General features: G+C 52.7%; 1 protein-coding gene across 1 annotated transcript in view; it reads right to left on the bottom strand.

Moving 5' to 3' along the window:
* MYO18B (myosin XVIIIB) overlaps positions 1 to 23,080 on the bottom strand; it is a 231,565-nt gene extending 208,485 nt beyond the window's left edge. The window contains exons 1-10 of the mRNA XM_064577697.1: positions 23,045 to 23,080; positions 21,403 to 21,561; positions 16,091 to 17,368; positions 15,456 to 15,522; positions 14,560 to 14,672; positions 13,085 to 13,261; positions 8,524 to 8,722; positions 6,237 to 6,379; positions 5,322 to 5,422; positions 4,927 to 4,990 (exon numbers count right to left, since the gene is read on the bottom strand). Coding sequence (XP_064433767.1) covers positions 4,927 to 4,990; positions 5,322 to 5,422; positions 6,237 to 6,379; positions 8,524 to 8,722; positions 13,085 to 13,261; positions 14,560 to 14,672; positions 15,456 to 15,522; positions 16,091 to 17,368; positions 21,403 to 21,561; positions 23,045 to 23,080 — 2,337 coding nt within the window. The remainder of the gene's footprint in view (positions 1 to 4,926; positions 4,991 to 5,321; positions 5,423 to 6,236; positions 6,380 to 8,523; positions 8,723 to 13,084; positions 13,262 to 14,559; positions 14,673 to 15,455; positions 15,523 to 16,090; positions 17,369 to 21,402; positions 21,562 to 23,044) is intronic.
* Between the last annotated feature and the right edge of the window lie 858 nt (positions 23,081 to 23,938).

Below are 23,938 nucleotides of genomic sequence, written 5' to 3'. Positions count from 1 at the left end.
AAGCAGTGAAGAGAACACAGAACCTTAGGATGGTGGGGAGACAGACAATAAGCAAGCAAACATTGTGAAACAGGATGAGAGATTGTTATCAACAAGATCACACACACACACACACACACGCACACAGGCATTAACAGGAGGTCTCTCCCTGGACAAGGGGCTGGGAAGCAGGGGATAGTAATACAGGTACAGAGGCCCAGGATGGATGCACAAAGATATTTATCATCTCATTATTAAGAACTACAAAAAGGGTTTAGAACCTTTTCTGTAAATGGACAACATTAGGGAAATGGCGCGGGGAATCCTGACACCCATCTGAATGTCCGTCTGGTCATTAAATATATTGTTTGTTAAAGTTTTCGTGACGTCCAGTCTGTTATGAACTGTATAAAATACTCATAGAAAAAATGCTGAGAGCAGATCTGTAAACATGTTACCAATGGATGTCTCAAGATGGCGAAGTTACGGACGCCTGTGTTTTGGTTTGTATGAGTGTATGTGATTTCATTTTGGTTTTGTCTGTATGCTTTTTTTCTGTTTTTTTCCACAGGAAGTATGCATTAATGAATTTTTAAAAAATAAATTGTATATATTTTATATATATAGTATATTGCTGTGTATGTATATAGCATGTATATATATTTTTAAAGTAATCTCTACACCCAGCGTGGGGCTCAAACTCATGACCCCGAGATCAAGAGTCACATGCTCCACCAACTGAGCCATGGAGGTGCCCCTGAAAATAAATATTAAGAATATAAACTAGAGGATAGAGTAAAGACTAATGAGACAAAAGTCCCATGCTGTCATACAAGGTAATAATGAATCATTATCATAATCATGATAATAAGAGCTGAGTGTCCAAGCACTTGGTGGGTTTCATTTCATTTAACTTGGGGGCAAGGGGGGGGCTATTAGCATCCCAGTTTTACCTTTGAGGAAACCGAGGCCCAGGCAAATGAAGTCACCCTGCTTAAGGCCTCCCATCTGGTACTGGAATTTGAACCTGGATTTGTCAGACTCCAGAACCCATTTCTTAACCACCGTCATCAGTGAATTCTCAGGGAACAATGAAAGCCACGGTTACAGATGAAGTCAGAGCAGAACTGATCCAAGTCAGCAGAACTGGCTAAGAGGAGGAGGAAGGCTCAGCCAGGGATGAACTGGGCCGTAGAATTGCCAGACAAAATGCAGGACATATAGTTCAATTTGAATCTCTGATAAATGATGGGTAACGTTTTAGTATATTTCCCTGCAATATCTGGTAGAGCAGGAATGCTGGCCTCACTGCCCCTGTCCAACTTCACTGTCCGGCTCACCTCCTCCAGGCAGCCTTCTCTGATATGACTCCAAGCCTCCATGCCTCCCCATGCAATATTTGGGGCATAATTATACTTAAAAAATTATTCCATGTTTATCTGAAATTCAAATTTAACCAGTCATCCTGTGGGGTATTTTTTTTTTAGTTTTACTGAGTTATAATTGACAGATAAAAATTGTATATTTTGGGTGTACAACAATGTGATGATTTGATCTAGGTACACGTTCTGAAATGACTGCCACAATGTAGTTAATTAAGACATCTGTCACTTCACATAGTTACTATTTTTTGTTGTGTGGTGAGAACACTTGAGATCCACTCTCCTAAGATATTGGACGTATGCGATAAACACAACTATGAACTATAGTCACCATGCTGTACATTAGATCCCTTACAAGATGAGGTTCTGGGCATCCTGTATGTTTGTGTGCTCAATCTGGGAACCTGGGGAGCTTGTATTTAGCAACTCCCATTCTTGGGGGTATTTCCGGACCACCACATGCCCTTACTGAGACAGTACTGGGACCACCCAGCCCCAGAAAACTACCCCAGGCTGGGATCAAAGAGCAGTGAGCTTTCAGACTTTATTTTTGTTCTTAGAACACTGAGGAAAGTTTCCCTGGATACCTGCCAAATAGCAGAGAGAGAACAAAGGAACACCCTACCAGTTCCCCGCAAATCAACTGGTCTCAAGAAAACACCCCCCAGAAACACACACACAAAAAGAAATCTACTTCAAAAGCCTGCCTGACACGGATTCCCGCTGTGACCCATTCCTGTGTGCAGACTGTTAACAAAAAGTCAGGCTGGGGAAAGCTCACAAGGAACAGGCTGGGGCTCTTCTCCTCAAAAACAATCCTCTCGCACACTCAAATGGATACAGTTGGCCAGACTTCATTAACACCAACGGGAAAGCCCAGTGCTTGGGATAGTCTCTCATCCTGTGAGGTCACGGTCAAAGTCAGGGGTCCAGTCATAGGGAGAAAGGGTCTGGAAGAAAACCATATTGTGGATGCCTGCCAGCGAAACGGCGTGTTGGAAGAAGAGTGGATTAGCCCCCAGAATTTAAAGATAGAATAGCTGCATCATCTTACTCCTACTGCAAAAATCAGCTCCATGTCAGTGGTCCTTGGTGGTGTTGGGGGGGGTGTCCCTGAACCAGCAGCTGCAGGAGCATCACCTGGGGACTTGGGAGGAATACAGATTCTCAGGCCCTGCCCCAGACCTGCTGAATCCTTAACTCTGTGGAGAGTACCCAGCAGTGTGTGTGTGTGTGTGTGTGTGTGTGTGTGTGTGTGTAGACAGCTTCATTAACATGTAATTGACAAAGGATAAACTACTCATCTTTAAAAGGTATAATCTGATATGCATGGAACTATAACCACAATAAAGATGGTGAACATATCCATCACCCCCCCCCAAAGTTCCCTTTTATCATCCCTTCTCCCCTCCTCCTGCCCCCATCCAACGCCCAGGCAACCACTGCCCTATTTTCTGTCACTGCTGGTCGGTCTGCAATTTGTAGAGTTTCACATACATGGGATCATACAGTTATTCTCTCTTTCATCGGAGATTTTTCTTTTCTTTTTTTTTAAAAAAGATTTTATCCACTTGTTCGTGAGAGCGAGGGAGCATAAGCAGCAGGGAGGGGCAGGCAGAGGGAGAAGCAGGCTCCCTGCCGAGCAGGGAGCCTGATGTGGGACTCGATCCTAGGACCCCGGGATCATGATGCTTAACCTACTGAGCCACCCAGGTGCCCCTCACCGGAGATTTTTCACTCAGCATAATTATTTTGAGAGCCAGCATGTTCTCAGATATGCCAGTTGCTCATTCATTTTTATGGCTGACTCGTCTACTATCTTCATCGACACCCAGCAGCCCCTCACCGGTTATTAGGCATTGCTAGGTTTGGGCTGCTACAAATAAAACTGCCAAGAACTCTCGCGTCAAAACCTTTGTCTGGACACGCACTTTTATTTTCCTGCATAAATACCTAGGAGTAGACTAGTGCATCGTGCAGAAAGTGTAGGTTTCGCTTTTTTAGGAGACTGTTTTCCTAAACAGTGATACTTTTTACAGCCCCGCCAGCAATGTGGGAGAGTACCAGCTGCCCCAAATTCTCACCAGCACTTGATATGATCAATCTTTTAAAACGCACACATTCTCATGATTGTGCAGCAGTAGCGTATCGTGGTTTTAGTTTGAATTCCTTTAACGACTAGTAATGTAGAGCCTATTTCCATGTGCATATCGACCATCCGTGTGTCTTCTTTGGCAAATTGTACGTTGAAATCTTTGCCCATCTTTTTTATCAGGTTGTATCTATTGTGTTTAGACAGTCATCTCTCATATTCTGGATTCAAATACTGTATCAGCTATGTGATTTCAAAATATTTATTCCCAGTTTGTGGCTTGTATTTTCATATTAACTGTACCTTTCAAAGAGCAGAAGTTCTTAATTTTGATGAAATACAGTTTATCTATTTGTCTTCTTATGGACTGTGTATTTGGTGGCATATTTAAGAAACCTTTACCCGAAACAAAGCTAGAGAAATTTTCCCCTTGTTTTCTTCCAGAAACTGTATGGCTTTAAGTTTTACATTTGGCCCTACAATCCATTCTTTGTTCACTTCTGTGTTTGGTGTGAGGTTGTGGATTGAAATCCATTTTTGACATGAGGATTCCCCATTATTCCAGCACTATTTATTTCCCAGATCGTATCTTTGTTAAAAAGGCTTTGGCGTGGTAATTATCTAACCTACCCTATGTGGTGAACTCCTATTCGTTCCTCAAAACCCCATCAAATGTCCTGACTGAGAACCAAGTAGCTCTTTCAACTACCCTCTGGTGCCCACAGCATCTTGGGCAACATCTGGCATATTCATATCTCACACGATTGCATTAATACGTGCATCCATCTCTCCGGATAGAGTAAAAATTCATGAACGGAGACCATAATCCCAGCACTTGGCACAAGCTTGGCACAGGAGCTGGTGGATGTAGTAGGGTGGGGGGTGACTCAGAAAAAAAATTGTTAAGATATAAACAAATGAATAAAAGAATAAACAAACAAGTCAACACCTTACTTTTTTTTAAACAAGTGACCACCATCTCTCCAGGTCCTACTCACAGAGCACATTTTCCAGGAAGCAGGCTCTGACTGCCCCTACCCATGTGAGTCACCAATAATATCTACTAAGAGTACCTGATTGATGGATCTAGGCCAAGCCCCATGCTCCGCACTTCATGCACATCATTTCATTTACCCCTCACCCCGACCCGATGAGACAGATACTACCATTCGCATTATTTGACCGAAGAGGAGACAAGTGTTCAGAGAGGTTGGAACATGTATTTAATAAGTGTCAGAGCCAGGGTTTGAGCCCAGAGCCCGCATGCTTACCTCTCCATATACAGCCTTCTGGTCCCTGTTATGTGTACAAGTCAGTTACCCTACCAACCCAGGCCCCCACACGACCCGTCCTTGCCAACCATGTACCCCACCGGCAAAGGAGAAGAGTCACACAGGGAGCCCCTCCATCACACTCCCATCCTGGCCGTGGGGACACAGACATCCGCACCCCCCCCAAAGGACCCCTCCTTACCTTAGGCCATACACCCATGCCGAAGGAGCTGCTGTCTGCCATCTGGTGCAGGTATAGCTCCGTCCTGGAAGCAGAGAAGAGACTGGAAGTCAGGGAGGGGCTGCCCACACCAGAGGCCTGGCAGAGCACGTGGTCCTCATGGCAGAGGGCTCCCCGCCACGGCCCGGATGGCCCCAGCGCCTGCCCCAGGCCCTAGCCCCCTTTCTGGAATATTCTGCACTCCCTGCCCTTCCGTGACCCTTCCTAAATGCCAGGAAACCCTGGCACGAAGAATCACTACATACACCCAGGGGAGCGGGTGTTACTCCAGGCCCTCTGCGCGAACGTGCTCCACGGTCATATCTGAACAGCCGACCTGAATGAGTCCTTGCCGTCTGCTTAGTTCTGTCACTCACCTGAGATCCAGGTCCAACCCCGCTAGCATCTGGGAGAAAACCTCGAAATTGCCTTCCCCTTCCGGCTGCCGGGCCACGCGGCTCTTCTCCAAAAGCATCGTCTGCAACGGGAACAGACGGGACATGATCAGCTCCCGGGGTACACCTGCTGGCGGCCCCGTTGGGGCGCCCCTCTGCCCCAAGGCACTCTTGGGGGCAACAGGTCAGGTCCGCACTCCATCGGACACCTCCGTATAGAACCTGCACCGTCCTTTATCCCACTGATTCAGAGCCCGTCCAGGGACTCAACTACTGCAATAGACTCTTTCCGATGAAAGCATCCAAAAGTAATAATAATTAAACGGAGCCAATCTCCAACATATTCGTATTTAACAGAAGCTTACTAACCTGACCCAAGTGGTGATTAATGGGGGAATGGCAGGGCCAGGACAGAAAAGGGACTTATTTGGCACCGATGAGTTTTCTTTGAGTCTGGATATTATCCCAGCTCAGTGTACAAACCACCCTTCTAATAAACTAATCCTATTTTCTGCTCAAACAGCATGTTTGAGGTGGGAAGGGGAGAGAGACACGGGTGATCGTGGAGATAGGAACAAACAGGCCATGTGTTGGTTACACGCAGCGGGGCCGCAGAAGGCTGGCGAGCGTCTGTTTAATTTCAGCTTACGCTTTTAAGACCCAGCTAATGAGAGGCTGAGTTACATATTTACCCATGAATATTTCATCCCCGCGACATTCGGAGGTGCAGACAGGCCGGTGATGCTCCAGGGTGCTGAGCGAGGTGGGGAGGAGCTGGGGGCCACAACCATTGAGATACATTCCAGGGTCCCAGGTGGAGGCGTGGCCTCTGCTGGGTGGGACTGGGGACACTGCAGCCCCAAGGGCCTTCCGCTCCCGTCCGCCCAGAGCACCCACCTGGAGCTGAGCGGCCGTGACTCGCCCCGTGGCATTGAAGTCCAGTGACATCACCATGGTGACCCGGGTGGCATTGCAGCTGTGGCCCGTGGACACGGAACCAAAAGCCCGGAGGATGGTGAAGGTAGCTCGGATCTTCTCCACTGTTGGAGGCATGAGGCAGGGCATCACCCATGACCCAGGAGCTGCCACCCCCACCTCTCACAGGATGACCTTCCCCACTGGAGGCTGCACCGGTCCAGGCCCATCTGGCCCCAAGCCCCAGCAGGCTCTCCACCACCTCCCCAGCTCAGCACTAAACTACACACATTTCACTGCTGCCCCGCTGTGTCCTGCAAGCAGGATGCAGGGGCAGCAAGACTGAGTCAAGAAGGGGAGACACACAGGGCCAGGATAGATACAGTCCGATGACAGGGGCCTTCTGAGCCTGATGCAGGAGTGCAGGGCCTGAACATTCTCAGACCTGCTCTGAGGGAGCTCATGGGGTAGCAGCAGTCTTGAAAAGCCCTGCAGTCTCTTGGGCGCCTGGGTGGCTCAGTTGGTTAAGCGACTGCCTTCGGCTCAGGTCATGATCCTGGAGTCCCGGGATCGAGTCCCGCATCGGGCTACCTGCTCAGTGGAGAGTCTGCTTCTCCCTCTAACCCTCCCCTTCTCATGTTCTCTCTATCTCATTCTCTCTCTCTCTCTCAAATAAATAAATAAAAAAAAAAAAGAAAAGAAAAGCCCTGCAGTCTCTCCACAACTAGTTATTGGGCACCTACTATGCGCTAGGCACTGTGCAGGCACCTGGATACAGCCTATCCTGACTCCCACCCTCCAACGCACGCACTCACAGCAGAACTACATTTTGAGAGTGCCAAGACCGGTGCCTCTCCCCACTTTATCCCCAGCCCCTACTATGGGCCAGGTGAAGAGCCACCGATGGCCAGACTTTGGGATAACCCCAGGAGGCAAGAGCACACACAGTACTTAAGGGGATTTGAATATGGGCTCTGCCTCGGCTTAGTTACCTAATGAGGGGCAAATCGGCCTCTCTACGCCTCTGATACCTCATCTGAAGATGGGGATAATAATAGTACCTACATCATGCAGTTGTCACACAGCCTAAAAGATTTTAATAATATGAAGTGTTTAGAACATGCTCCAAAGGTGGTGTGGCTAGTATTATAATTGTGACGACTAGAAAAGCAACATGGCCTGGGCCGTGACTTCTCAGCGGAGAGGATATTGCCCCCAAGAGGGCAAAAGCTGACTCTTGCAGGTGGGGAGAATTTTACTTTCTAACATATAAAGCACAGATAAGCAAACACTGCACGAAGAGGTCATGGCATATCTGTGGCATTAACATTTCTTGGTAGGGGAGGATTGGGGGAAAAAATGTCTAAAAAGGCTCCTTAGGGGTGCAACAATGAAAGAAACATCGAGAACACGGGTATAGCTCTGGAGCCAGAATGTCTGGGTTTGACTCTCAGCTCTAGGATGTATTAGCTGTGTGGCCTTGGGCAAGATAGTTAACCTCTCTGAGTCTTAATGGCCTCACCTATAATATTTGAAGAATAATATCTACCTCATAAAGCTGCTTTAAATAATAAATAAGTTAATATACTTGGAATAGGACCGGGCACGTAAGTCCACAGCAAATGTTTACTACGGTTATTATTAATATTATAAAAATTATTATTATTATTAATTGGTACTCTCTCTTTAAAACCTAGCAGAAACATCGTTTCCTCAAGGAAACCCCCACTCCCCTCTCCTCCGGGCTCCCCCCACCTCTCTCCTAACCAGCTCTGCCGGCACTTTGTGCAGAGCATTCAAGTTTGGAATATATATGAAATTCGGTTTCCCTTCCGGATGTCAACTCCTCATGAGCATAGTCCCTGCCCTTCTGTCTTTACTTATTGGGTCCTCTGTACAGTTGAGCAGGTTGTGCACTGTACAAGGACACCTTTTCTAAGGGGCACGTCATTTACATCATACAATCATAGGTTTGTATATTTATTAGGATGATTTCCCAGCACATGGCAGGCAAGCTTTTGGTTCTAACAATGTCAGTGTATGATGATTGTTCTGCAGATAAGTGTGAATGTCTTGAGGAAGGAGTACCTTTTTCTAATTTGCACAGGGGTGTCCAATGGACCACAGGTGGCCCTCCCCAGAAGCAAACATGGTGCTCAGTGAATGCTAGCTGAATGGACATAAGGAGGAGCAACCCAGTGCCCCCTCCAACTCTCCCCACCCTCCCCAACAACCCACCCCAACACATGTCATCTGGAGACTACTGTACCTGAGACCCTGCCATCCACACTGCCCGCCATTGCCACCAGGTGCTCCAGGACCTGCTCACAGCAGGTGGTCTTCCCAGCACCACTGCGGCCCAGGGCCACGATGCTCTGGTCTCTCCGTTGGCTCAGTAGTGCCCAGTATGCCCGATGTGCCAGGGAGCCAAGGTGGGCTGGCAGGCCATCCCGGCGGCCCCTGGGCACCTGCAGGAAGATATCCTACACATCAGTCTTCCCACCCCAGCCAGTGCCCAGGGAGCACTCCAAGACAGTGCCCCACCCCAGCCTCGAACCCAGATCCATATCCCTGCCTGTCATCCTACCCCAGCCTTGTCAGAGGAGTCTTGAATTTTACTGGCAAAAGCCCAGCCTTGGGGTCTAGTCTTGCCCCTGACCCACTGTGAGTCCTTCAGCAGCCTTTGAGCCTACTCCGAGTCTGGGTCTCCTCTCTAGCTCCCCGGAGGCTTGTGTTAGCTCATTATTGGCTAGTACTTGCCCAGAATGAGGCAGCTGGATAAAATGGCAAGATTGATTACTGATGTCTGCCACGGAAACAGAATGAGGCATGGGGTAGCTGGTGGTATGTATGCCATGTATTTGTCATAACAGTTTTAGGTAATACCTGAGGTCCTCCACTCCATTCAGCCATCCATTCAGCCATTCATTTACTCTTCTTTAAAAAATATATATATGGAGTGTCGACTATGTGGCAGGCACTGTTCCAGGCACAGGGGGGTGGGGGCACAGTGCTACGCAAAATGGGTAAAGAAAATCTATATACCTATTAGAATGCCTTTAAAAAAAAAGCTTAAAAATTTTCTTAACACCCACTACCAAGTTCTGGTGAAGATACAGAGCGACTGGAAGTCTCATACGATGCCGGTAGGAAGGTTAAAATGATACAGTCACTCTGGGAAAGAGTGAGATGTACGCTCATCATCCAACTCTGCAATCTCATCCTTAAGTATTTACCCAAGAGAAACGACCATATAAGTTCACCAAAAACCCTCAATGGCACCAATTTTATTTGATATATATTTGAAGTCACTGGAAACTAGAAACAACCCAAGTGCCTTTGAACGAGGGAATGGAGGTAAGCTGCCATTGAGGTTTGACCACTGAAAGTCCCCTGTCCCGGAAAACCCCTCCATCCTGGGGAAACTGGGACAACTGGTCGCCCGGTGAGCAGATAGGCCAGGGCACGCACACAGTACAAGAACCACGGGCCACATGGCTGAACGTGAAATGCATCGTGGGAAGTAGAAGAAGCCAATTCAAAGGTGATGGGCTGCACCATTCCAATTATATGACTTTTCAGAAAAGGCCCAACTCTAGGGACCAAAAAAAACCCCCAAAAAACACAACCCAGATCAGTGGCAGCCAAGGGGCAGGACATGGGAGTGGAGGGGGACGATACAGGGTCCAGAGAACTAGGAACTGTCCCGTAATTGATGGCAGAGTTGGTCACACAACCATCTGCGTGTGTTGGAAACTTCCAGGACTATAGGCTGGAAGGGCTGAATTGAACCGTATGTAAATTATACCTTAATAAATCTGACTTAAAACAAAATAGCCCTGCCCTGTGGAGCTTGCTTTCTGCTGGGAAGAGACAGATGATAAACAAAACAAAGAATTAAACTAGATCTCATGGGAGACATTTTAAAGCCATGAGCCTGAATGAGATCACCAAGGAAGTGGGCGTTTAAGGAGGAGGAGACAAGAGGTGTGGGGACAGGCTCGGGCACCTGGCCTTGGGGAGGTCAGGGAGACCAGCGGGTGAAGGAGGCTGAGGAGGAGGGCCGGCGGGACAGAAGGAAAACCAGGACAGGGGAGTCCTGGGGCTCAGGAAGGGAGCGTCTTCAGGAAGAGGGGGGGTTGGCCACGCCAAATGCTGCTGGGGGCCAAGTAAGGGGAAACCAGAGACTTGAGCATCTGGCAATGGGTTTGGGCAGCAGGGAAACCACTGGTGACCTTGACAGAAGTCTGCTTAGCGTGGCCTTTGGGTGGAAGGCAAGAGGCCGATGGGAGGCAGAGTGGTCAGTGGAAAGGCACCAAAATGGGCAGGGCAGCGGGCCCGGCTGGAGGAGGTCATCCGAAGCCTGGCCTGACATGTAGGCGACCCCGGGGCCCAGCGAGACCCCATCTGCCCTCTCCACTGCCTTAGCAGGACCAGGGGCGCAAACCCCAGTATGGTGGCTCTTCCCCTCGCCTGGACCTTTGGCCCCCAATCCTCTGTTGGCCTTCCCTGCCCAAGACACCCAAACGCAATAATGAGTCCCTGTCCTGACACAAAACACAGGGCTCAACAGGATCCCCAAAGCTGGCAAAGGTGGGACACGCGCCCGCACTGGCTGGACATGGCCTTCGGGCATGCAGCGGGCAGAGGGCCCTGGGGTCTGAGCCCCGAAGCCACCTCGCATTCGGGGAACGCTGAAGTTCAAGGGACAGGCTATCCCACCTGTCAGCCCCCTCGGGGGCGGGAGGGGCGCTGGAAGGGCAGAGGGAGGATCCTCCCAATCCAGGCCCCCATGTACACACACAGGTGCACGCATGCTCAGGTGCCTTGCATGGTGCTCACGGGCACACTTGCCCAATGATGGTAGAGGCCACCGTTACACGGAGCTGAACCCGTCCACACTGCGCACATTCACACCCATGCTCACACCCACGCACCCCTGCACCCACCCCCAGGCACACACTCAGCTCCCAGCCGCCCCCAGTGAGAAAGGCCCCCCCAGCCCCACCCCAGGCTCCGCCAAGTCCATCTGCAAGGTGGCCCCAGGCCCAGGCTCACCGCAGGTCTGTGCTCCCACCTGGTGGCCATTTGAGGAACCGGCCGTGACTCAGCCAAAGTAGAGAAGGGGGTTTCGGGTTGGGGTTTGGGAAGCGGGACCGTTGAGCGGGGCCCTCTCCCATCCCAGGGTTACAGGATTCTGGGGCATCACCTGACTCAAACTCCTTACAGAGCATGTTCCCATGCCTACACTTTCAGGCTCTGCAAAGGATGCTTCAGTCCAGAATGGTCAGCAAGAATCTGGCTCACTGTAGGGCCTGTACGAAACCTCCCAGGGGCTTCTAAGGAGCAAGCGGAACCACACAGCTTCTTGGAAGGCTCGGAGGCCTGGGGTTGTACTAGCAGGAGCACAGGCCTCACAGCAAGGGAGGTGAGAGTACACAGGTACACAGACAACAGGGCTGGGCGGGGGCGGGGCTGGGGAGCACCTGACGGGGTGCAGTGGTGTGTCCTAGAGAAGAGGAGTCTTGGAGGGAGGTTCAGAGCCATCGGCCCTTTTTTTAATGGACTTTAGCATCATTTGCGGGCTATGGATAGATTTGTCCCATGGTACACCAGGGGGCAAGATGCAGCTTTTCATCCCCAATTAACAGATGAGAACAACGAGGCCAAAGAGAGGTCGTGATCTTTCCAAGTCACCCCGGGGTGGGGGGCATTAGTGGCTGTGCTAGAGGCTTGCGCCTTCCCCAACTGTCAAGTCCTCATCACAGCGCCCAGGTGAGCCCTCCAGCAGGTGTCCTGCCTGCACTTCATCCCGTTTCCACCTACCCTCTACCCAGCAGCCGAGGGGAGTCTTTGATAACCCGCGGTATCTCACGTCTCTGCTGAAGACCCCCAGAAGCTGGCATCACACTCAGGGCAAAAGCCGGAATCCTTATGACTTCGTGTAAGACCTGCTGTGACCCAGTCCCCCGCTGGTCCCCGCCTCCCCACTGTCTCCCCCACACTCAGCCGCTCTACCCACTGTTGTCTTTGCTAGTCTAGCCTGTCTTCCCCCTCGAGAATGGAAGCCCCACGAGGGCAGGCTTCTCTGTCTTCTTCCCTGCTCTTTTCCCCCACGCCGGGCATCAGAGACCCTCCCTCAGTATCTCAATCAGCCTGTGGGACCAGGAGGGGATCGGGCTCAGGTGGCTCGGGTGTGGCTGCCGGCATCGCCACAAGGGGGCGCTGAGAACTCGCCTTTGCTGAGACTGTCTTGCCAAAGCCCGGCCATTTCTACACTTTGCAGGATAAAAAAAAAAAACAAGTAAAAGCAGAATCGAGGCTTCTGGTTCCTGATTTATGTGGGTGTCTGGGACTCTTGAATGTGCAGCGTGGAGTTCGGAGCACAGCAAGGCTGGCGGCCTGGGTCTCACCCCTTGCGGAACTTGGGGGCCGACCCCGCAGATGGCATCTGCCACCGGCAGCTGGTAAAGGTCCTGTCTTTGCAGGTGTGCGTGAGCATTAGCAGGGACACTAGGTAGGTGCTTGAAGCAGTGCCTGGCACGGAGCTGGTATTTGTGCGGCATTTTCTGTCGTTATTACCGTCTCTAACGCCCCCGGTGTTTCCAGCCGGGACCCATCGTTCCCCTCTACGGAGCGGGGCTCAGGCGGTCCTCGATGACCGCGAGGCCCACAATGCCCCGGATCTTCTATCTGGCAGGATGCTACTCACAGACGGGTTTGCAGGGGGCTTCTGGCTGCCCTGCTCTCCCCTGAGATGCAGAGGGGACCCCCCCCCACCCTGCCCGTCAGGCACCTGGCCCTGGCCCTGTCCCCATGACCCCGCTCACCTTGCCTGCGGAGGGCGCTGGGGGCCCTGGGGGCTGGAGGACGATCAGGTCTGGCCCCTTGAAGGTGTGGGGCAGCTGTGCCTGGTAGCGGCGTAGAAGCGTGTTCAGGACACTTGACTCGTTGACACTGACCAGGGAGGCCAGGTCCTCAGCCTGGTCCAGCTCGGGGGGATTAGCCTGTGAGGCACAACACAAAGTGTCCTCTGGGCCTCCATACCACCACCCCCGGCCCTACATGCGCGCGCACACACACGGGGCCCCCGTGACCCCGTCCCTGGAGAGCTGCTTGCCTCAGACCAGGACAGAGCGCGAAGGCTCTGGAGAGAGAGAGAAACAGAACCCTACAAATGAAATAAGGACACGCCTGCTCCTTTGCCCTTCGTACATCCTGAGAGCCACCTGTCTCTTCCCGCTGGTCCTCCCTCCTGCACTCACTGCCCCGGGAGGGGAGATGCTCCGGAGAGACACAGCAAGATTCGGAGAGGTTCCTGTGTCTCAGACACCACAGGAAGGGTGGTGGTCCAGAGTGAGCAAGTGTGCATGCCTGTTGCCCCCTCTCCGGGTCTTACCAGGGAGCCCTGCAGGTGTTCTGTGACACTCGAGAATGAAGGCCAGTGGCCGAACAGCCCTGTTTCTCTGATAGCCCATCATGCATTGATCCCTTGGAAATATGCCCAAACTCCTCCAGAAGCAAGGGGTGATTGCAGCTTCTCCTTGGGGCATCCATTCTAAAAGGCTTCCTACTATTCTTTCCAGCTTCAAAGAGTTTTCTGGACCTGATGCTATGCGGCTTGGGTCCAGCTCAGGCTCCTCATGGGTCAGCCTTTTTTTTAAGGACAGGGGCTCACTACAAACTCTGAACACCAGCAGGAGTAGAGGGCCTGGGGCGGGCAGAAGGTAGAGAAGGAGGAATGATGAATGAGACCCACAAGGAGCTCCTGGAAGAAACACCTTGATTAGTATGCTGTGAGAGGTGGAAAAGGATCAGGACAGGACCATTTTTCCCATCATTAGACTCTAAACCTCAAAAAGATTCATGTGTACTACAAAAATTATGCAAAACACAATTGGGCTTATCAACCAAAAGAAAAGTTAATACCCCAAGTAATCGGCCATTGAAACCTAAGCTATAGCTAATGGCAAGCTGCAAATTTGGCTCTGAGTTCCCTGGCAGCCAGGGTGAAAAGGGAAACATGCTCTGTAGCATGATTTGCAATGTCCATAAAATGAAAAGCCAGCACTTCCTTGGATCAAGCAGAACTCCCAGTTCTGACACACGTCTGTTCATGTGTCCCACGAAGAGAACACTGGGATAGAGCAAAGCCCCCTGACAATATACCACCAGCAGAGCAATGAGATCAGGGATGGTCTTCCTTACAACTCCCTCCAGTATGTGCAGTCAGGTACAAGGACCTCTCTTGCAGGGGTGGGGAAAGAAGGTGCGGAGCAGGTGGGGAGGGGGACAGAGGGCTCACCCTATGAACATGCTCCTCATCCACCTCGGTGATGGTTTTGTCGGCATCGATGCAAAGTCGTACCCTTCCTGCCGGCAGGTCAGCTGTCCCCTCATCTGGCTTCAGCACAGTTGCTGGTGACAGCCCAGAGAGAGAGAGAGAGAGAGACAAAGAGAAAAGACAGGCTCTAAGCCGAGCAGCCAGACCAGGGAGCTTAAAGAGGGATCCTGGTTTGGGTCAGAAAGGGGCAGCACTGTCTCCCCTTGGGGGCCTACCCACATGGAGGGTTCTGAATTGTGACCCCGAAATCTTTGAGGACGGGAGCTGGGTCTGACTCACCTTGGGCTTTAATCATCAGGTCCAGTGCCAGGCACAGGGCAGGCACCCTGATGTTTGGGTGCACTGACCCATCTCATATCTAGACCTGCGATGGCAGATAATGCTACACCAGCTGCCACTTCCCATTCCAGGGTGTGTGGCAGACATCACTAATCAATCACTCTTCCCAGCTGCGTTCTGATGGGGACTCATAATTGCTTCTCAGTAGAGGGTGGTCCCAACTAATTGACAGAAGTGGACTCGTGAGATGAAATCTATTTGCCCATTTGCACTACGCTTCATTTTCTTGAAGAACACTCGAGCCCACCAATGCTCCGTGCATTCATGAACTTCATTAGTTACCAAGGCGTAATTGCCTTTGGAAACAGTCCCCAGTAGACCAGCTGCCATGGGTCAAATGATTCTCAACTCTTCCCAGTCCAAAAGCCACAGACTCCCACCCTAGACTCGGCTGCTCCTTGCCCCTCACCTTCCCCCTGCCCGAAACTGTGATCTGGCAAATACGACTAGCAGCTGAGGGGGTGCGAGAGGAAAATACTTAGACCCTCCCCTACTTAGGTGCTAACACCCTGAATTACCAAGAGTGAATCCATCCTTCTGAACCAGCCAGACTTTCTCTGCCTCGTACCATCTGTCCTCAGGAGCCTGAGAGCAAAGATCACATAAATCAGACCAAGAGGACCCAGGCCCACCCCAGCCCCACCCCCACCCCACCCTGAGTCAGCAGCGAACCCTTTACATGGGAGCTTCTCACAGTGCGATCCGGGACCACGGAAATCAGAATTTCCCCAAGGGAGAGCAAGGAGGGGGTGCTTATTTACATGCAGATGCCTTGGCCCCACCCCTGACCTTTTGAATGAAGGCCCCAAGGTGGGGCCCGGGAATCTGCATTTTGAGCAATCTAGTTATGCAAGTTTGAGAACTAGCACGTGACAGGGTGAGTAAGCTGAACCATGAGAGGACATCTCCCATTACTGGGACCTCCCTCATGCTGTGGAGAATCTTAACCCGGGACAGGGGCAGTGGGGGCCTCCAGACCCCAGCATATCGAGGAGGAAGTGCTATGCCCTCTTCTCGAGCTGGCCATCCCTCTCCGATTCCCTGTCCATCTCCTATCCTGCCTTATTCACCCCCAGGGGCAAGTCTGTCCCATCCCTCCCTCTCTGGAGGGTCCCTCTTGCCCTACCCCACTCCCGGGGCTGCAGCCCCTCACCTGATCCGAGTCTTCGCTCTTTCCTCCTTTGCTCCCCTCCGGCAGGGCTGGCCCCTCTTCACTCGCCTTCCGAGTCTGAGACCTTTCTGCCTGGCCCTCCAGAGCAGGTGGTCTGCGTCCTTCCAGCTCCGTCTCTGAGGCCTCGGCTCCATCATCTGCTCCTGCGCAGGGCTCCCCAGCTTTCTGCCCTCTGCTGTCTGGCCAGCCCTCCTTCCCAGCAGCTGCTGGGGTCTCCCTGCGTGCACCCACCTCCTCGGGGCCTTTACGGCCCTTCTCTGTCTTCCCCCCAGCTTTACCTGCCTCCACGGACTCACCCTGAGGTGGCCCTTCCTTGCCTACCTTAGCCTGGGGCTCACCTGCCTTCCCAGGCACACTCTGAGGCTCCCCTGCTTTCTCTACCTGTCCGGGAACTTCTCCCACCTTTCCGGGCTTCCCCTGCCCTTTGCTCACCTTCTCCGCCTTGATCTGCGGGTCCTCTGACTTCTCTGCCTTACCTGGGAGCATACCTTCTTTGTCCTTCTTACTCTGGGGACCGTCCCACTTGCTCCTTCTGCCCAGGGAGCCTCCCCACTTTCTCACTTGGATTTGGGCCCTAGCCCACTTCCCTTCACCTGCATCCTTGGAGAGATTCCCCTTTGCCATCGTGTTTGGGGGGTCCCCTTCCCCCTTCTCTGCTGTCTCCTGCCACCCCCCTTCGCCTGGCCCCTCTCTACCCTGGAGCTCACCCCCTTTCAGCCCTTCGGTCTGGGGGGCCCTGCCCCCTTTCCCCCCTGCACCTTGTTTTGTCGGTAGCACCATTCCTGGGTCCGCAACACCCTCAGTCTGAGTCTTCTCAGCCTTTGGGGCTGTGTCCTTAGTGCCGGCCTGGGGGCCAGGAGGAGTCCCTGGAGTCTCCCCCTTTTTTTCCCCTCCAGGGTCTGTGGCTGGGGGTGGGGTTTTGCAGGCAGGGGCATCATGGGGCTGGGTCCTCTGCTCCGGCTTGGCTGAGTCTGGGTCCAGCTTGGCTACCATCAGCAACACGTCACCCCGTCTCACACCTCTCTTGAAGGGCAGGGGTTTTTTGGCTGGTGTCCCACTGGGGCCTGATTCCTGGGGCTTCTCGCCATTGATGCTGGTCATCAGCACGGGGTCTGTGGGGCCGGCCCCCTCGCTCTCCTTGCCCGGAATGTTTGAGTTCTGCGGAGAGCTTGACTGGTTGCCTTGGCAAATTTGCTGATTTCCAGATTTGGTGTCACTGTTGGACTTGCTCTTGGGTTGGCTAGTGGAAATTTCTGGGGTCTAGGAGAGAGGCCACAACCACACTTAGCTGCTTGCTGACCAGCCAGCTTTGCCATTCGGTCACTCACTCACTCACTCACTCATTCCTTTGTCCACCCAGCCATTCATCCATCCAAAGACCTTCAAGCACTAATATCTGACAGGCACTGGGCCAGGCAGCGAGCCGAGCCCCAACACCCTGGACCTTGGCCTGGCGTCTCAAGACCAAGTGACAAGAGTGGAAGGAGAGTAGACTTTGGAGCCCAACAGACCCAAATTCAGCTCCTCATTCTGCCATTCGTTAGCTGTGTGGCTTTAGGTAAATTACTTCCCCTCTCTGAGCCTGTTTCCTTATCAGTAAAATGAGGATCATCATGGCCCACCTCAAAGGGCAAGCATTATGATTCATGACAATATAGGAAACTGAGCTCAGCACAGAGTAGGTCCTCCCGCCCCGATTAGAGAAAGAACCCCGGGGAGCAGGTCTGCCCTGATGCCTGGCTTCACCGCCTGCCTGAGTCTGGGTTCTGCCATCAGGAACCATACTGACCCTGGCCTCCCACACACCTGGACCTGGGGGGTCTGGGGTTCTCACCCTCCTCTTGCACCCAAAGCCCCAGGACCATGTTGGTTCCACCCTGCATGGCTTCACCCCTGTGTCTCCCTTCCCAAGCCCGCTCCACACTCACCTGGGCTGTTGTCATAGTCTGGACTGCTGTCCCTTCGATTTGCTGCCAACTATTTTAAACCCGCTCAAAAGATTTTGGCAGCGGCCCCTAGCCTACAGGAAAATGATTCCATACCATCCTCTGCCATCCAAAGCCCTCAACAAGGAGTCACCACCCTCCATCTGGTCTTATTGTCCCTGCTTGTCCCCATGCTTGAGCCACATGGGGGCATCTCCTACCACACCTGACAGTTCTCAGCTTCCGTGCTTCTGTTCCCGTTAGCTTGCTGCCTGGAATGCTCCTTCTGCCTTCACCAGCCCGTGCTCCACTCATCTTTCCACACCCAGCTCAAATGCCATCCCCTCCGCAAATCTCCACCTGCAGACCTCAGTCAGAACCTGTCTCACGCACCCCGGAGGCCCCGGGGCACCGTCGGCAGCGATGATCACAGTCTGCATCCCATTCGAGCTTCGATATGTGTTTCTGTCCCGTTTCAGGTGATGGATGCCTCAAGGACACGGTCTCTGTCTACAGCTTTGTAATGATGATGATGATGATGATGATATTCATAATAGCCACCACACACAGATCCCTTTTGCAAAGGGCCCTATGTCGCCATCATATCCTACTTAACCCCAGTAAGGACCCAGTGAGGTAGGTTCTGAATGCCCCCCCCCCCCCCCCGTTCTACAGATAAAGAAGGGAACACAAGGATATCAGGTGGCCCAAGAGACTAAGTCAGAATGTACAGTCAGGCAGATGTCCATGGCGCTAAGCTCAGTGCCCTCAACTGATGCATATCAACAGCCTTACTTGTCCCTAGGACTCACCAGAATCTCCTGGGAGCTTTACAAAAGTACTGATGCTCTGGTCCCAGTCCCAGAGCGTCGGATGGAGTTGATCTGGGTTGTGGCGCCCTCACCAGGTGATTCCCCTGTGTAGCCAGGACTCAGAAAGCCAGCTCCAGGGCCCACGGCTTAGTGGCTCAGTCTGACCAGGAGCCAAGCAGGACCTAGCCTTGAAAAGGGGCTTGGCTGCCCTTGGCAAACATCACCACTGTCTGTACCATTTTTGAAAAGTGAGTCAGTGCCTTATTTTTAACCAAACCACCATAGCAGAGACAGTAACATGGATCTGAGCCAAACAAGATAACCCAACTCTACCCTCCCTCCCTCCCACCCATGGACTCTCCTCCTTTGGATTTTCTTAGTCACCAAAGCCCCAGTCCGCTCTGCGGCCTTCTCGGTAGACGGGGGAGGAGTTACCTCTAGAATCACTGAGGCCAAGAGGCAACTCCCACATGTCCATTTTACAGATGAGCACACCAAGGCCTGGACCACACAGAGTCATGGGGCCTGGAACCCAGCTCTCCTGACATTCGATATGGGCCCCTTTCTGCCCCAGGGTTGTCCCAGCCTCTCCCCATCTCACCGGCTGCCTGGTCTTCGGAAAACCAAGTCACCTCTCTGAGCCTCGTTTTAACTCCCTGCAAACTGGTGACAGTCTAATGGCTCCTTGCAAGGATTACACGAGGACCTTGTGCTGGGTTAAGGAGAGAATCCAGTTATTTACCGATTGGGACAAGAAAATTAAATTGGCAAGAACCAGCCAGGGCTCACTGCCTCGCAGAAACATGTCCCGAGGCTGCCATGCTCCCGCCCCAGGAACATCTTGGCCCATGGTCCAGACACCTGTTGTGGTCTGAGGCCTGTCCATCCTGTGGCTTGGCTTTGAGTCTCTGCCTAGGCCCTGGGGTGACAGTTTGTCCCCATCCTGTGCTCAGCTCTGCTCCTTAACTTGTGTCCCGTGACACTGGCGTGGTCTGCAGCCTTGTGGAACACTTTCCTGCCCAGGCCTCTGTGGCCACATCAGCCACCTTGCTCCCCAGACTGGCCCTTCCCGAGGCGGCTCACCAGAGCAGAGAACACACAGGCACGTGCCCTGCCTCAGCCTCTATCTGGCCTCATTGACCTTGAGCAAGTTGCTTTGACCTCTCTAAACCTCAGTCTCCGCCTCTGAGAAGTGGGTATAATCCCATCTACCCCATGGCTGCAGAGGAGCTCAAGGGAGCCTGTGAGCAGCAAAGTGGACCTCGTCTAGTAATAAAGAGCACACGCCCACATAGCATCATGACCTAACCACAGCCTATGGAGGTTGACTTTGGCCCCCACTTACGCCCGGCTCCGGCAGGGGTGGGGACACAGCCCATCCTCCCTGTAATCTTCCCCCAGAAGACTTGGCCGGGATGTTTCTACAGTTGCTGCCGTTATGCAGTGAAACCATTGTAACTGGACAGGGGCGGGCCCATGGGGGACCGGACAGGCAAACAACAGCTGAAGGGCAGTGGGAGGCAGAGCCTGGCTGGTCACCAGGCCCAAGCCAACTCCAGGCCCCGGGGGCCACCAGATCACTCAGCCCAATCACTGCAGTATTTGCTCCACCGCAAGGGGGCGCTGGAGAGACACAAGGAGGTGCCCTGTCTATCTAACAGTGCTAACACCCAAGCCCACCTGCCTGGTGTCCAGCCGCATCATCTTGCCCCGGGTTCCCTGGCTGAGGACCTGGGGGAAAGGACGGAGGCAGCACTGGCCGCCATCAGGGATAAATTTGCAAGTCCTTAAAGCACAGGGGCTGTATCTTGTCCAACGACTTCAATCCCGCGGCACTATTCAGAATAATTAGGGGATTTAGCGGACACCGACCCATCAAAAATGATGCCAACTGGAGCCGGGTACTGAGGTCCCTACTTGTGCCAAGCATTAACCCTTTAATTATTGGCATGTGGCCATTCTGAGGGACTCAGGGGAGGGGCAGCTGGAGGGCGCTGGGGGGGCCTGGGGTCACACCTGTTTGCCCCCTGGTATGGAGAGGTTTTGATATTTTAACAACCAATATACCTATCACCAACAACTGAACATAACCAGTCACTCAATATCTTTTCCATGTAAAGTAAGCCAACTCCACATCCTTAGCTAACATCTAGGTTCCTCTTTCTGCAAAAGTAGGGGTAAAAAGATCCCCATAATTGCACATCAGCTGATATCCTTCAGTCATTCATTAAACAAACATTTGCTGAGCACTCACTCTGGGCCAAGTTCTACAGGAGGTGTTCCAAATATTTAACTATGCCAACCACAATTAAGGCAGACACAGAGGGTGCTGTGGGAGTCGGAGGACGGAAGGCAATGGCAGAGCTTTTCAGACATGTACTATTTGGGTTGGGTTTTGAAGGAGGCATAGGAGTTTGGTAGATCAGCTGAAGAAAGGACATTCCTCCAAGCCAGGAGAGCAGGAGAAAAGGCAAGATGGTGACTGACTCAGGGGGTTCATAGGACAGGACGGTAGGTGTTGACTGGCACCCAGTCCCCTTCCTGGAGGGCCACTTACCTCTTGTTCTGGAGAGGCGAGCACTGCCTCTTTCTTCAGCCTTGCTTCCTTGGACTCTTTCTCGGTCTCCCGGACCAGTTGCTTAATGAAGCCCCCTGGGATGACAGAGAAAAGGGGAGGGGGCGAAGACGGTGGAGGGCTCTTGTCCTCCTCCCGAATCTGTTTTTGCGGAAGCAAAGAAAGAGAACGCTCAGTGAGTGAACCAGTGGGAGCAAGCGGACCTTTGAAAAGTTTGCAGTGGAGCCTGGGAGGAGGCCGAGGAGGACACACATGACCAAGCGCATGTATGAGAGGCCGCGGCGAAGCAGATGAGGTTGGGCGGGGCTCTGGGACACCCTGAGGCAGCACATGGAAATGGAATGCCTGAGCCACAGAGGCCGACCTGTCAACGTGATTTCTGCCTGGAACGAATTTCCTCATAATGTGAGTTTGGCCCATCGGTTCCCTTCCTTGGCATGGAACAGACTCTGGAAGGACCTGGTCCGTAAGGAGCTTTTCCAAAAGGGGATGGGCCCCAGGGAACCATGCACATTCTCTGCCTCAGCTTGCAGTTAAAATAACAGATTAGTCAGTTACTCACCTATGGCATGCCAGGAACATGGGAGGGTAAGGAATGGTTTATATAAAAGTCCAACCCTCTGGCAACAGCCTACTCCGCTGACCCAGGCCTGTGGCTTCTTGATGGTCCTTAAACAAGGATCCAGGCAGCCAGGGGCTCCCCACACTGGATCCTAAAGCTGGCAGGCTGGAATCTGGCATTTTACACTAGAAACATGGCCTCAACCCAAGCTGGCTGGAGTTGGCGTGTAGCTGAGACCCCTGCGTGGACCACAACGACCTAGGGATTGAGGCAATGGGACCTGCCCTTGCCAGTGGGCTGTATCTTTAACCAGCATCACTGGTTGTATGCTAAAGATACAGTGGGCTGTATCTTTAACCAGCATCCCTCTGCCCCTCCCTCCCCACCCATGAGGGGGAAAAAAAAATCTGCAGGGCTTTCTACGGCAGAGCCACACGCTGGTTAAAATAAGCTCCTTATCAAGGTCCTCGTGTGTGGCTGGCAAAGACTTGATCTCTGCAGCCCAGCTGATAGAAGGGGAATCCAAAGGAGATAGGAGAGACCAGGAGACAAAGCAGAGGCCAGGGGTTAAGGCCGGTTGATGCAGACCTCTATCCAGGGAGAGAGAAGCAGGGAGCATGCGAGGCTGGGCTCCCGGGGACCCCACGCCTCTCCCTCTCGATGGGGACTGAAAGCCACGTCATAAGACAGAATGAAGCTTAAGGCCCACTCAGCAGGTGTCAGCCTCTTATTCCTGCAGCATTATTCACAACGCTACACCCAGATCAGCCCGGGAGAACAAAGGCAACCAGGAGGGAGCCAGAGAGAACTTCTCAACCACCCACCCCTCAGCCTCCCATGCATCAAATCACACACGAGGGTGGGATGTGCGGTGAAGGAGACAGGAGGCATCAGAGAAAGAGATGGCCCTTCGTGGTATCTTGTGAGAAAATACAAAAGGGGAAAAGAATAACTGGGAAGAAGGGCCCGTTTCCAGTTCTCCATGGTGACAGAAGGCAGGAGCCACGGAAACACATCCTCAAGGCAGAAGTCTGGCAGCCAACAGCTCTGTCTCTGCCCCACCGCCCACACAAGCCCAGTGCTCATGGGAGTGGCCATGACGATCCGGACAGGACAGCTGGTCTACCCTCATTCCCCTGCCGCCTACTGAGGAACCGGAAGAGACCCAGCAGTCATGGGAGGAGTTCAAGGGGATCATGAACTGGGTTGGAGAGGCTGTGGCTAGCCAGAGCTGGCTGAGAGGGCATGGAGGGGGTGCCTGGACACGTCACAGGGAGGCATTGGATGCCAGACTCCTCGCCTGAAGCGGGAGGGGACAGCCTGGGCCACCCATGCTCTGACTTGTCCTCTGACTTGGCGGTCAGCCCCAGGGCTGTAGCCTGAGCCCTGAACATTACTTTCCTTCTGCTCCCACAGGGCGAGGCGTGATGAGATGGCCATGCTGAGGCGGTGTCAGGGCTGAGATGGGATGACACAGAGTTCTCTGCTGGACAGCACGAAATGTGGCTTTATGGATGCACACAGCACACAAGACGGACAGATGGAGACATGGGTGGGGCGGGGGAGAGAAGAGAGATACAGGTTAGCTCTTTGACACAGCCCTCCTCCCACCCACCCCCCACCAGCGCCACAGACCAAGGTCACACGGCTAGGCACAGCCCACGGGGAGGACCCCGGTCAGCATGGAGGCCGCTGGTGGCCGGGTGGACAGTGCCCCTAAATCCTTTTCCCCTTGACCCCACACTTTGACTTGTCATTGAGATATAACATATGTCAGAAAATACAGAAGTATACAGCTCAGCGGCTCTCACACAAAGACCGTACCTATTTAACCAGCACCCTGATGAAGAATAAAAAACATCGCTTTATTTATAAGATCAGGCCGATCTAATCTATGGTGATGAAGGTCGGAGGAGCTGTTAGCTTTGGGCTGGAAAGGGGCACGAGGGAACCTCC

This window comes from Mirounga angustirostris, unplaced genomic scaffold (assembly GCF_029215605.1).
Source record: "Mirounga angustirostris isolate CCGP_5_RB_7025 unplaced genomic scaffold, mMirAng1.0.hap1 SCAF_14, whole genome shotgun sequence".
Classification (NCBI taxonomy): Eukaryota; Metazoa; Chordata; class Mammalia; order Carnivora; family Phocidae; genus Mirounga; species Mirounga angustirostris.
Note: the sequence above shows the minus strand (reverse complement) of the source record. Positions and strands in the feature narration are given on the sequence as shown.